The sequence below is a fragment of the Poromitra crassiceps genome, assembly GCF_964638095.1.
Source record: "Poromitra crassiceps genome assembly, chromosome: 10".
Classification (NCBI taxonomy): domain Eukaryota; kingdom Metazoa; phylum Chordata; class Actinopteri; order Beryciformes; family Melamphaidae; genus Poromitra; species Poromitra crassiceps.
Window position 1 is genome coordinate 22176704 of NC_139631.1, and position 15000 is coordinate 22191703.

The 15000-nt window shown below is 44.1% G+C and overlaps 2 protein-coding genes across 2 annotated transcripts in view; one reads left to right on the plus strand and one right to left on the minus strand.

Moving 5' to 3' along the window:
* serinc5 (serine incorporator 5) overlaps positions 1–6393 on the plus strand; it is a 32530-nt gene extending 26137 nt beyond the window's left edge. Inside the window, exons 7-12 of the mRNA XM_083645032.1 lie at positions 5–97; positions 1159–1285; positions 1817–1889; positions 2208–2244; positions 3671–3815; positions 4446–6393. Coding sequence (XP_083501158.1) covers positions 5–97; positions 1159–1285; positions 1817–1889; positions 2208–2244; positions 3671–3815; positions 4446–4590 — 620 coding nt within the window. The 3' untranslated portion in view covers positions 4591–6393. The remainder of the gene's footprint in view (positions 1–4; positions 98–1158; positions 1286–1816; positions 1890–2207; positions 2245–3670; positions 3816–4445) is intronic.
* Positions 6394–6513: 120 nt separating this feature from the next.
* thbs4a (thrombospondin 4a) overlaps positions 6514–15000 on the minus strand; it is a gene marked incomplete at its 5' end in the record, with an annotated part of 14256 nt that continues 5769 nt past the window's right edge. Inside the window, 11 exons of the mRNA XM_083645335.1 lie at positions 6514–7042; positions 9245–9384; positions 9880–10052; positions 10341–10537; positions 10686–10734; positions 11184–11362; positions 11476–11572; positions 11670–11754; positions 11841–11893; positions 11973–12091; positions 14394–14553. Coding sequence (XP_083501461.1) covers positions 6993–7042; positions 9245–9384; positions 9880–10052; positions 10341–10537; positions 10686–10734; positions 11184–11362; positions 11476–11572; positions 11670–11754; positions 11841–11893; positions 11973–12091; positions 14394–14553 — 1302 coding nt within the window. The 3' untranslated portion in view covers positions 6514–6992. The remainder of the gene's footprint in view (positions 7043–9244; positions 9385–9879; positions 10053–10340; positions 10538–10685; positions 10735–11183; positions 11363–11475; positions 11573–11669; positions 11755–11840; positions 11894–11972; positions 12092–14393; positions 14554–15000) is intronic.

Below are 15000 nucleotides of genomic sequence, written 5' to 3' on the forward strand. Positions count from 1 at the left end.
GCAGTGCAGCCCACATCAGGCCTTCTGCAGCCAGGAGTCATCAGCGTGTACGTCATGTACCTCACCTTCTCAGCCTTCTCCAGCAAGCCTAAAGAAAGTGAGTATGGACAAGAGGTCTGACTCACACAAAAGTAGAGAGCACATCACCCCAATGATAGCCAACCTGCATTGCCTGCCTGTTAGATTTAGAATTGCCATGACTTTAAGGTTTAACTGATTACTTTTAATCACAGCATGGTTTAGCCCCTTTACTGTTTATTGTGGTGGCGATCCTGGGCATATACGTTAAGTCAAGGGTTCCCAAATTTTTCAGCCCCTGACCCCCCAAAATAACGGTGCCAGAGGCTTGTGACCCCCACTATCCCCGGAGGTGGTTGAAGCATACAAACGTTGGTCTGCATTTCGTAAACAAAACAAACAATTATGGTTAAAATGTGCTCTTTTTAATAGTATTTAAATTGTATTTCACACATTTTGTAGCTCACATATTCTTTAGGCCAATTTCACACATTCTGGAAATCATCTCGCGACCCATCCAGTGGTGTCCTGCGACCCCCCTGGGGGTCCCGACCCCCACTTTGGGAACCACTGCGTTAAGCGATGGTAACATAACCACCAAAAACATCCATACCCAATTAGATTGGATGTTCCATGCTAACACTTGTGCAAACACTATATACACATTGAGAATGTGGAAGCTGTAAAGTGACAGTAAGTCATTTTAAAAGGCATGTGGCTAAGTTCAAGTCTGGCAGCTACGTTTGTTTTGGTGGTGGTGGTGGGCAGTGGGGGACTATGTACAGTACAACTAACAGTCACTATGCAGTGGATTAATCTATGGTTGCTGACTTGAAATTGATCTCAAAATAAACCGTGGATGAAATAGGTATATTGAGTTACAGATATTCCATTTTTCAAATCTAATAAAACCATATAATAAAACGTTTTATATTTGTATTACTGAAAGATTAGCCTTCTTACATTTCATAATGCTCGTCACACACTAGCACTTAACATAGATTAACTCTAAGCGTATTATGCTTTTGAGCTCATTTTAAGCTATTCCTTCTCTCCATTTCACCCTCCCTCCTTCCCTCTTTATACAATCCTTCTACTTCCCTGTCCCTCTGTCACTTCCCTCACATTCTTCCTGTGTAGTGGTGGAGAGGGACGGCGTGAACACAACCGTGTGTGTGTTTCCCTTCAACTCCGGGACAGAGAGCGACAAGAAGATTGTCACCGCTGTGGGAACCGTGATCCTGTTTTGCTGCATCCTTTATTCTTGGTGAGACAGACACACACACACACACACACACACACACACACACACACACACACACACACACACACACACACTTCAGATGGATGTACTGTACACCATAAATCCTCTTTGTGTTCAGGGTCTCTTCTTCTCTACTCTTCTTCTCTACTCTTCTCTCCCCCTCTCCCCATGAACTTACTTACAGAATTGAGAGATTAGGTAATGGTTGTGACAACCCCCCCCCCCCCCCCCCCCCCCCCCATGACAGGCGCATGACGTATGACAGGCGGTAGGTATCCAGAGGGACAGGGCGGTTTTGATTGGCTGTCACTCCAGAGAGGCCGTGTGTGGTTGGCTGTTGCTGTACTAAAGGGCATGCGATTTGAGAACTATAGCTTTGTGCGTCTGTCCACATGTGTTTCCCATCAAGTGGAGTCATCGTGTCTCTTGTGGTCTCTCCATGGAGAAACTGCAAACTACTGAAAAAATACCTTCTGACAGAATGTTCCTCTCCCTTCCTCCCCCCCCCCCCCCACACACACACCCTCTCTCTAGCTTAACCTCCACCACCAGGCGAAGCTCTGCTGCTGCGCTGAGGTTGTCTAGGAACAGTGAGCCTGAGATTGAGGTAAAAGCACACACACACACACACACACACACAAACACACACACACACACACACACACACACACACACACACACAGGCAAATACATTCAGTTCAAGTAGGTGGGGGGCAGAACAGACAGGACTGAAGTCATGTCGACCAGGCACTCCCAAGTAAAACGATTAGGCAGGTGTGTGTGAGAGAGAGAGATAGTGTGTGTGTGTGTGTCAGTGTGTGTGTGTGTGCGCGCGCGCGAGTGTGCACGCAAATGTGCGTGCATGTGTTTCAAATGTTGAATTCCAGTAGATAGCTAACCTGTCTCCTTTTCTTTTACCCTGCAGAGAGCTCGCTGCTGCTTCTGTTTTGGAGAAGAGACAGGTGAGGACCACATCCCTCTCCCTCCCCATCTGTCTTATTCTCCTCCTCCCCCCCCCCCCCCCTCTCTTTCTCCCCCTGCCTCCGTCTCCAGGCCGTGATGCATATGTGTATGTTCATGTTTCCCAGCTGTAGTTGTTGCACATGCAGGGACTGTGCTCATTGTTATTCCTCAGCCAGAGCGAGGATGGTGAGAAAGCATTGGTCAGCAAACAAAGATGATGTCACTGTTACTAGGAGGTTAGTATGGCAGAGGGGGAGCTGGGCCAGTGGGGTAGAGGTATTCTGGGAAGGCTCACACTGCCCCCTGCTGGAGAGATAAAACAGTGTCATCTTTTGGGAAATGAGGACATTTTGGGTCCAAGGCAGGCGATGCGTATTCAGTCAGTCGCTGTAAAAAGCCATCAGAAAGTCATCACATCTTGTAGCATATGGACACCATTCAGTCTAACACCAGACGGTACCTCAATATACAACAGCTCAATATCAAGGGCAGTCCAAAATGACATCAAGCTTCCTCGCCACTTGCCTCTCGAATTCCAGTCAGCTCAGCTGTGTCTGTCTCACATCAGTAACCTTAACTGAAGCCAATAGTTGATACATTTGATCAAGAGTGTCAGCGTAACATCCCGTACATGTGATGTGATGTTGTCCTTCAGATGACTGTGACGAGGAGAAGCCGGGCTCAGGCCAGAACGTGCTGTATGATGACATGTGATGTAATGTTGTCCTTCAGATGACTGTGACGAGGAGAAGCCGGGTTCAGGCCAGAACGTGCTGTATGATGACATGTGATGTAATGTTGTCCTTCAGATGACTGTGACGAGGAGAAGCCGGGTTCAGGCCAGAACGTGCTGTATGATGACATGTGATGTAATGTTGTCCTTCAGATGACTGTGACGAGGAGAAGCCGGGTTCAGGCCAGAACGTGCTGTATGATGACATGTGATGTAATGTTGTCCTTCAGATGACTGTGACGAGGAGAAGCCGGGTTCAGGCCAGAACGTGCTGTATGATGACATGTGATGTAATGTTGTCCTTCAGATGACTGTGACGAGGAGAAGCCGGGTTCAGGCCAGAACGTGCTGTATGATGACATGTGATGTAATGTTGTCCTTCAGATGACTGTGACGAGGAGAAGCCGGGCTCAGGCCAGAACGTGCTGTATGATGACATGTGATGTAATGTTGTCCTTCAGATGACTGTGACGAGGAGAAGCCGGGCTCAGGCCAGAACGTGCTGTATGATGACATGTGATGTAATGTTGTCCTTCAGATGACTGTGACGAGGAGAAGCCGGGCTCAGGCCAGAACGTGCTGTATGATGACATGTGATGTAATGTTGTCCTTCAGATGACTGTGACGAGGAGAAGCCGGGCTCAGGCCAGAACGTGCTGTATGATGACATGTGATGTAATGTTGTCCTTCAGATGACTGTGACGAGGAGAAGCCGGGTTCAGGCCAGAACGTGCTGTATGATGAGAGCGAGGGAACCATCTACAGCTACTCCTTCTTCCATTTTGTCTTCTTCCTGGGCTCACTCTACGTCATGATGACCATCACCAACTGGTTCCAGTAAGTGCCGCTCACTGTAAAGGACTTTCTGATGGTGGTCTGATGTTTGAGCATCAGTGGATACGTTTACATGCCTGCAATACTTCAGTTATTGTGAATAATGAAAATGAGGAGATGCTCTTTTTTAAGAGAGTAATGTAGTTTCTCAGCATGTAAACTGGGTTACATGGATTTATTTGATAGTGGTGTTAGTTGACTCACAGCAGGGTGCGATGCATTGAGATCCAGCCTGCAGTCATCTCGATATATCAGATGAAAAACATTGATGCACCTGGAGAACAACTTGGTGGATGCAGTATTATTGGTGTCAAAAGAAGTAGAGAGCACATCACCCCAATGATAGCCAACCTGCATTGCCTGCCTGTTAGATTTAGAATTGCCATGACTTTAAGGTTTAACTGATTACTTTTAATCACAGCATGGTTTAGCCCCTTTACTGACCTTTAGGAGACCAAGCGATCTTGGGGGAGCTAAGGCTAGCTAAATCTGTCCATTCTTTTAAATCTCAGTTTAAACCCCATTTTTATCAAATTGCTTTCTATAACATCTCCAACCTAGAGTCTTAAATTCTACTGTGTGTTTATGGTTGGTTGTAGCCGTTTTGTCTCACGGGCTCCTCTTCCACTGTAGCTATGATGGCCATAAGATCGAGAAGCTGTTGGACGGGAGCTGGTCGGTGTTCTGGCTCAAGATGGTCTCCTGCTGGGTCTGTCTCCTCCTTTACATGGGGACCCTCATCGCTCCCATGGTCTGCCCCAAGCGCTTTGAGGCCTAGGGCACACACACACACACACACACACACACACACACACACACACACACACACACACACACACCACTAGACTAGGGTCAGGGTGATCTGATTCTAGGGATGTGGCCAGGCAGGGGCTTTCAAGCTGAGCCATGGGACCACCACCCCCTTTGAAACACAAGGGGGGAAACACAACCCTACACTACCCTCAACTTTCGACATGGAGGATTCTGTTGCCTTTTGGTTTATATGCTAGTGTTTATTTTACATGTTTTTTTTTTATAATGTTGAGGTATTGATGCCTTGAAGGCAAGTGTTGTCTCTTTTTTTTTTACTACCATTGACTCCTGGAGTTTTTACTACGTTACCTGCAGGCTTGGCATTACAGAGTCATGGGAGTGTAGTTGGTAAAGTAGCAGCATGTTTGGTGTTGATATTGAAACGCGAGGAGAGTTCCCTTCCCTGTAGATTCATTGATAATTCCAGCCTTGCTTGCATATTTCACATCATATACTTCCTGTGTGTCCGTTTTCCATGGATGCTTCCCTGGCCCTTCAGCCTGGAAGGGTTTGGAATCTTAGTTCTGTTCCATTGGACCATACAATTGTACCAGAGGGTTGGGGCAAATTTATTTCAATTTAGATGATGGTACAAAATGAATTTTATTTATTTTCAATGTGTTTTTTCTAGTTAATCAGAAATCACTTTGTGAAGGAGTGCACAGTAAATTGAACCTGAATTGCCCCCGCCTCTGTTTTTAAAGACCCATCTCTCAGGCTCACATATCAGCTGTATGTGTCTTTGCTTGTTATATTGCGCCCTTTTGTAGAAGTTTTCTATGCAATGGATCAAGCTCTTTTCAAATGTTGGACATCCGTGAAGCATCCAGTTAGATCAGAAGGATCACATTTGTGTCAGTGCTCCTTTTGAGCTGCATCTTTTCTTAGGGGAAACCAGTTAGTTGTACAGCAGTTTGGAAATGCTCTCCAAATCAACCTGCCTTACCTAACAGGAATGTTAGAGGTGTGTCGCCTCTCTGGAAGAGCTGCGGTCAGACAGTTGAGAAACGTTTGCCAAAGGTAGATCTCAGAAAACAAGGAATGACTCATTCAGATTATTTACTAGAGAGAGAAAGATAACCCAAAACGTATCTGCATGCACACACAGACACTCAGCTGTTTTCTGTACAAAGTTATAGAGGCATTTTGCCCCGATCAGTGAAGAATGGGGGTTAACTTGGAATCAGGGGGCACGAGTGTGTATCGGTTATTCAACACTGGATGTTGAGTGTACTTACTGACTCCAAAATCTACAGAAATGTTTTCAGCTCTTTATTGCCTGATATGTAATTGAAGTTTTTTTTGTATAGAATACAATAGAAGTACAGTATATTGTACAATGTCAACTGTAAGTGCTTTACTTAATGTTTCTCGCTCATCAACAATAAATCAGTAATATGTTCTTCTGTTGTCTAATTGTATTCCTAACGTATAAACATGTTTTTATAATAACTTATATGTACATTTTGGCTACATTTGTGTGGTTTGTGAAAATTCTAGTATGAATTTATGCTTTTTGTACCTGCAAATTCTGTCTGGCCACTCTTTATTGGAAATGTTTCTACATTTTCATTAGTCATATGAATGCAGAAATTAAATGGTGCTCAGCAGTTTTGATGTCAAACTAGAAAATCTTAAGTTGAATGGCAGGAAGTACTGTAAGTGAACGCTGTACACTGCCGTAACATTTGACCACTTAGTATGTCTGGAACACAGAGGTGTGGCACGAGTGTGTGTGGTGTCTGTCTCATTGGGTACAACTGGTTCACATTGTCCGTACTCTTTCAATAAAACGTCCATGTGAACACCCTGTAGTGGATCTGCTGTTTTGCTTTTCCTTCATACCACAGTGGTCTGTTGTCACTTCAGAAATTAGAAAGGATTAATGGAATGTTTTTTGCCAAATGCTCACAATTTTATTACACGTTCATTCAAAAATAACTGACTCCAGAACTTTTTCTTCATCACACATATAATATTCTTCATAGAAAGGCACAACATTGCCAGTGAAGTTGCATAGACATACACAGGACCCGATGATGAAGTTGCACACATGTATACAATGTACTGGAATAGTATATAATGCCCAAAGTTATGCTTTCCCAAGACCCTGCTTTGCTGTGACTATCCACACAATAATGATCAAATACAAGCCTTTTACCAAAAGCTGCTTTCTCCTTCAAGTTATTCCTCAGTACTTTCCACCCACTTTCATCTATTTTCCTTTAACTGGTGACCTCTCCTCTCTCACTTTTGCCTGATCCATGCTTTCAACAGAGCTTCTCCCCTCCTTTCCTTTATTGTTGTTATTACTCTCCCCTTGCTCCCTCTGGCCTTATTTAGAGCTTCACTCCATGAAAGATGACTTCAGTCATTGTTCTGGGCGCTGAACTCCTGGTAGTCAGCAGGAATAGTGTCTATGGGAATGAGAAAAGAGAGAAACTCAGAAACCTACACTCATACTCTCAAACATTAATTATCCTACTATGCAACTTTTTTAGGGTCAAACATAAACAAACTTTTTCTTTTTTACATTTTATAGTATTTTAGCTTTGACAGAGCTCTTGATTACAGTTTGTAAGAGCTTTAGATGTACCTGAATGCCATAAACTGTTTACATTGTAAACATTTGAGGAAACAGGCTTATGTTTTGAGTTATGATGCAATAATAACAATTAAAAGAGCACATTGTCCATCTAGAAGTCCTACTCAAGAATGTGACTTTAAGATGTAAACAAGACTACACAAGCCTAGTTAAGCTGGACCCAGACCGCCACTGAGTGTTGTGCAAGGTCACATAAGAGCTACAGTATAGCTAAAAATTCAGTTCACACAGTTTAAAATGAAATAGTTTATGTTCATAGTTCACAATTTTGAACTAAACAGGAGGATAAATCTGGGCGGCGAAAGTGAAAAGCAGCCCCTCCCTCATTACCACCACTGAGGTGTGTGCCCTTGAACAAGGCCCTTAACCCCAACCACTCCAGTGGAGCTGCTCAGTGGCCAGCAGATCAGACAGTGGTTGAACTGGTCAGCTTCCAGATGTGTGAGTGTGAGCAGGGTGCTCCTGAACAAGCGCAAACCTTTTAGACCATGGTGCTTTTTTAGCCTTGACCCCACCCACCCCCGCCGCAAACACCACCCATATGCAACCTCAATACTTACTAAGCCTACCCACCCCTGGAATCTTGACTCTCTAGCACCTTCTATGCCCCCCCCCCCCCCCTTGCGCTGAGTGACCAAGGACAGTCAGGAACCCCCCCCCCCCCCAAGGACGTGGTGCCCAGGCCCCACTTTATGAAGCACTGACTCAGAGTAGCATTGTCTGTCAGCTTCTCCTCTAAGTTTTACATGCGAGCGCAGGGTGTTTTGAACTTTTTTCTATATACCAGGGGTGTCCAAACTTTTTTGAATGTGGGCCAGATTAGATCATGTGAAAATACCGGGGGACCAGTTGCTTCTCGCATCGGGTTATAAAAAAGAAAAAAAAAGAAATCACATACAATACAATTGTACTCTAAGGATTTTGTTTACTGCCTGAAAACATTAGTTCCACTTGGTGCTTGTCTACAAACTGTATGATAGTGCTGTCATCGTTAGGTGAATGGAAAAAATGCTTATTGAACTTGCTTGATTAACCAATACTGTGTGTAGGGCCACATAATAGTATATTTTGAGAGACAAGACGAGGGCCACTTACAATTGTTCCGCGGGCCACAATTGGCCCCCGGGCTGGATTTTGGACATGCCTGCTATATTGAAGGGAAACATAAGCGTGCACACATGTGTGTGTGTATATATACAGTATATATATATATATATATTTATTAGGGCTGTCAAACGATCTTGCGATTAAGTATAGTTAATCACGATTAATCGCATCTTTGTATCGCATGTTTAAAATGCCATTATTTTGCATTTCAAAGCATTTTTAATTCGATACTAATAATTCTTACCAGTGTGTCGTGATTGGGAATCAAATGAATGCAAATAAATGTACTTTGTGATCTTGAATTTTAGATTTATTTTCAATTCAATAGAAGTGCAATGTAGACAGGAGGTAACAATGTCTACATCTTGAACAGAAAATAAATGCACAATTATAAACAGTGCAGTACACGCTCCAGAACCGATACTTCCGGCGGTTAATCCCAAAGACCCCAAAATGTATACTGGTGTTACAACCTGGCTGTAGGTTGGAACAAAGAAGATGGTCATAGGGCAAAGTAAAAGTTAAAACAATAATAATTTAGTAATGTAAGGATAAAGTCTGTCTTTAGGTGGCAGCAGTGCAGCACAATTCTTTGAATCTCTGGGAGACATCTGTTCTCATGCAGCAATGCAATATTGATTTTTTTTTATCCATTTATCGTCCTTCACGAGTCTGTAAGCCGAGTAAACGAGTCTGTAAGCCCCTGAGGCTCTTCTAGGCCGGCCCTCCTGGGTCTGGCAAAACGAAAAAGGGTTGTATAATACATTTGAAGGGCCCTAAATAAAAGTTGCATATTATACCTTTAAACAGGGAAAGTAATTCCTATCCTAAGCATTGCAACATGTTGTCATGCTTTGGACCTGTCAAATTGATAGCAATCAATATTATGTGGTTAGTTGACACTCACCATTGCAGCGATACTTCAGATTGGACCAGATGATGTTTTCCTGAGAGAAGCAGAACACGCCCAGTCTCCCTCCCCTCATACTGGTGTCAATCGTCACACCAGTGTCTGCCACCAGTTTGGAGCCCTCGAAGAAGCGGGCCCTGGTCCACACATTGAAACGTGTTAGTTGTGTGTGTTTGTGTGTGCATGTGTATAACGGTGCAAATAACTACATTTACACCAGCAACTGTGATTGAGTAGCTTTTTTTGTGTACTTGTATCTTTTAAAAGTCAGTAATTTTGCTTGTACTTAAGTACATTTTACTGAAGTATTGTACTTAGCTACATTCACATCCATTAGCCTACAGAGTACAACTTTTGTGGCTCTCCACAAGCATCAATAGCTTAACATTAAACATAACATTGAATTTGCCATTTGAACAAATGTCCTCTAGTCAATTTTCACTTTTCTAAAAAGTAACTCAGTACATTTTAAATGAGCTACTATCTATTTTTACTTAACACTATATTTTTACACTGGCATTAAAAATTTAATTCCAGTACTTCTACTTGAGCACAATGTTTTAGTATTATTTCCACCACTGTGAGGCAACCTAGCTCCTAGGTAGAAAGGAACCTTGTGTGTGTGTCTGTACCTGATGTATCCAACCTGAGGTCTGTGCTGGAGGTACCAGCGGTAGGATACCTTGTCCTTCCAGCCGACGTTCCTGGGGTCCTTCCACAGCAGACGGACCTGGTCTGTGGTGTCTCCTGTGTGCCACAGGGAGTTCCTCAGGTACTCACCCGGACCCGTCCTAGACTTCACTGCCTGCAGGAGAAGAGCACAGCCACACGGGACAAGAGAGAGAAGAGAGCTGTTGGTGACAGGATGGGGTATTGTGTTGTACACAGAACACACACACACACAATTTATTTATTTTTTATTTATGCATTTATTTATTTTAATTTTCTCCCATTTATTCCTCAGTTGTACTTAGCCTGCTGTCCTGGTCATTGCTCCACCCCCCTGGGTCTCCACTCTCCACAGTGGTACATGTAGGCGAGTGCTTTTACCTCTACACTACCCAGACGCACGACACACACACTTGAACTGCACCTTAAGCTGTATTCCAGGCTCGGCGACGGCCCTGAAGGGAACGGCCTGCCAGTAGGTTTGTTCGGTCTGTTTCCACATCACCACGTAGAAGGAGGAAGAGTCCTGGTAGCCGAAGATGAAGCCGGCATAGTCGTCGTCCGTCACTGTGTTCACGTGGAACGTCCCCTCAAAGTCAACGCCGCTGAACGCTGTGTAGCCTGCAGATATGTTCAGATCAGAGAAGAGACACAATCAAAGAGTTATGGGTGTGTGCGACCAGCTGTTTGACTTTTACCTGGGCTACAATTACACACAGTTGTCTCACTGTTTTAACAGGGTGAAATAAGAGAGTCATTCCGTACGTACCTATAGCTAGGCCGGGGTCAGAGTTCATGGTCTGAACTATCTCCATGCCCTGAAGGGACAGAAGAGAGTTAGGACACTATACAACATAGTCAACATCATCCCAGACAGATGCAAAGTGATTGTCATATTTGAGAGAGCTACAGTGTAAGATATTACCAAAGCATCCTCGGCTACCTAACCCGTAGACACAAAGCATCCTCGGCTACCTAACCCGTAGACACAAAGCATCCTCGGCTACCTAACCCGTAGACACAAAGCATCCTCGGCTACCTAACCCGTAGACACAAAGCATCCTCGGCTACCTAACCCGTAGACACAAAGCATCCTCGGCTACCTAACCCGTAGACACAAAGCATCCTCGGCTACCTAACCCGTAGACACAAAGCATCCTCGGCTACCTAACCCGTAGACACAAAGCATCCTCGGCTACCTAACCCGTAGACACAAAGCATCCTCGGCTACCTAACCCGTAGACACGCTGACAATGTCATTGGTCACCTGGTTGAGGACGACCCAGTTGGGGTCTATCTGAGCATCGCCTTCGGGGTCCAGCACCACAGTCTGATAAGCTCTGAAGTCGGTCAGGGTGACCTCAGCGTTCTCGGGGCAGTTGTCTATCCGGTCGATGACCTTGTCATCGTCGAAGTCGCCAGCGCACGCATCCCCGACACCGTCATCTGAAACAAACACACAGCTGAGGAAGCACGCCACAGTGGTTATACATAAAGGGGTGAGCACATGCACACTGTACACACACAAACACACACATACTAGAGGGAATAATACTAACTATCTTCGTCCATTTGGTCTGGGTTGACAACTAGTCTGCAGTTGTCAGCATCGTCCAGAATGGTATCATTGTCGTCGTCGTCATCACATTCATCTCCCTACCAAGACCAAGCGAAACATCTGAATCCAGCTACAATCCAGCAGCCATTACAGCAAAAACATGAAGGATTAAGGGAGAGGCAGAGAGTTCCAAACCTTTCCATCCTTGTCGGTGTCCAGCTGAGAGGAGTTGATGTCTGTGGGACAGTTATCTATCGAGTTCTGGTGGCCGTCTCCATCACTGACGAAGAGGAGGGAGAGCAGTTAAAGCAAACGCCACAACTTTATACAAACGTTCTTACCGCAAGTGATTACAAAGGGCTCTACCTGTCTATGTTGTCGTCACAAGTGTCTCCGACTAGGTCATCGTCTCTATCAGACTGCAGGTGGAGAAACAGACGTTGAAAAGAGTTATGATTGCAGAGGAATGTTTTTGGACTTGGTTAGTTCAGTTGTTACCTGGTTAGGGTTGACCATATCGGGACAGCTGTCACAGGCGTCTCCCACCCCATCGTTGTCTCTGTCTTTCTGGTCTGTGTTTGGTACTCGCTGGCAGTTGTCAAGGATATTCTTCAAGCCTGAGGATATAAACACTTCATGTCTGTGCCATGTGTAGAAGCAGTTGATGGTAAAGCAAAAGAGGCATGACGAAGCCCAGCCTATTTTCGCCAGAGTCAGTCTGTTAAATGTGTCACCAGGTGGCGGTGTTTGTTTAAGACCAAGGTGAGACAGTTTCCAGTCAACGGCTGGCTGGTGGAGGCTCGCAATGGAAAAATGCTTTTAGAGTGAAGACAGAGCAAGAAGACAGACATGACCCAGCGCTTAGCGGTCCAGCTTTAGAGTTAAAGACATAACCAAGTGATCAAGAGGCTGGAGTCTGCCCAAATGAATGAAAAGGGGTCACCAAACACAGTCACATACACACACATGCATGCGTGCTTGCGTACGCACACACACACACACACACACACACACACACACACACACACACACACACACACACACACACACACACACACACACACACACACACACACACACACACACACACACACACACACACACACACACACACACACACACACACACACACACACACACACACACACTTGACATTTAAACCGTTTTTCTTTCCAGTGGAACAAACGAGGACTGTCCTTGAAGGACAATCTAATAATTGCGTATGTGAGAAAAATGTGTGCAACAACACTTAGGGTTCCAAGCAAATCATCTAAGTGTACTCGGAACATTTTAACCTTTAACACGTATTTTCTACTGGGGTTTAAAATTCGTATTATTATTTATTGAATTTTTTTATGAGGCTTGGGCTGTACAAAACTCCTGTTTTCCCTGAAAAGCAATGATCTAACTGGTCGAGGATGTGGACTGGAAAAGAAATAGGCCAGGAGGATGTTTTAAACAGATAAAACGCTGCTGTGGCTCAAACTGAAAACCACGAAAAACCAAAAGAGCAAGAGGGCTGTATGCTTGTCTAGAGTAGACAGACTGCTCCAGACTGTCTCTAGACAGACTGCTCCAGACGGTTTCTAGACAGACTGCTCCAGACGGTCTCTAGACAGACTGCTCCAGACGGCTTAGATAACCTTCACAGTCACCGTAGTCCTGACACCATTACAGGCCATTTGGTTTCACAACGTGTCCCTAAATTTATTACCTCAAATTGATGCAATAAAAGCATTAATGGCCCAGCTACTAAATCTCTCACACTAATGACCACCCAACCTCGTTCAGCCACTGGGTTAAACCATGATCCGGAAATGACAGTTGTTGCACTTTTCCCACCTAATTACAGTCATTTATATAAGTAAATTATGATTAAGTATTTAGTTCATTAACATGAACACAGTGGTCCGCAACCTTTTTTGGCTTGTAACCCCACTTTGACGTGACAAAAATCTAGGGACTCCAGACATTCAAATTTCAGCACACCGGTAATATCATCACATGTAACAGTATGCTGGAATTTTCTTCTTTCTCCTCAAAATTCTGACATTAAGCTCAGAATTCTGGCTTTAATCTCAGAAGTCTTCTGACTCATTATCTGAAGCATTATCACATATTGCCTCAAAAGCCAGAAGGCTGCATAAAGCAGCGACTAGGAGTCCAGTAGGAAACTGCGGCGAGCACGTGAGAGAGCCTAGGCAATATGCTTGATACGGTCTTTAAGAACCACACGACCATACTAATAAAACCAAAAGAAGTTAGTTTTTGAAATTCCCACAACATGTATTAAATAACAAATGTAACAAGCAACCAAATAGAACCTAAGTTAGTTGTTGTGGGTAAAATGGAAATTCCATTCTCTAACACTGACTAATGACATTATGCAACAATTTGGATGTTACCTGCGATTACTGCTCATCGCCATAGATGTCGCCAAAGAGAATGAAACTGAAATCTTCAAGATTATCACTTTAAACTTAGAATAACTTAATTTTCAGAATTCTGACTTTATTCTCAGAATACTGATTTGAACTCAGAACTCAAATACTTTTTTCACATGTGGCGCTAATCCTCTTCGGTAGTTTTAAATTGTGATTTATTCTTTTTTCTTCTTCTTTTTTTTCCAGGCGACCCCATTTGGGAACCACTGCATTAACATGACTCTTGGTATCGGACGCTTGCATCTCAAAACACCTACATGTATAGTAAATGGAATTTCTGTTTCTGTAGGAAGGATATGCTATGGTTAGCCACACACACACACACACACACACACACACACACACACACACACATGCACGCAGGCACGCACACACACACACGCACACACACACACACACACACACACACACACACACACACACACACACACACACACACACACACACACACACACACACACACACACACACTTACCGTCTCCATCCATGTCGTCATCACATTCATCTCCCACCCCATCCTTGTCAGTATCAAACTGCATGGGGTTATCTAACGTTCTGCAGTTGTCACAGGCGTCACCATGCAGATCCTTATCGCTGTTCCTCTGGTCCACATTAGGAACCAACCAGCAGTTGTCCTGGGACAGAGACATGGGATTAACATGATGGGGTTAACATGGGCTCAAGGAGAGAGTTCAACTCCCATTCTTAATACGTAAAGATGGAGCAGGGTCATCAAGGCTGGGTGGAGGAAGTCTGTGACAGGAGTCAGTAGAGTTGAACAGTGTTGGGGCAGTAAAGTAACTCATTTCTGTATTTTATCACTTTCCCAGTAATTTACAAAACAGTAATTATATTATACAGTAGTTACTGTTCCAAGTAATTAGTTACTGCATTAGCTTTCTCCAGCGATGGCATAGCACTAAAACTAAGTGTGGAGATAGGTCTGGTTATGCAACACTTGACAACACCAGAACCGGATTCGTTTTTTTGTCATAGGTACTAAGTAGGCAAATAAAATTGTTCCAATAAAGTGGATTCAGTTCTAAAAAGGAGCTGGCTAAACAGGTTATACGTCACTTTTT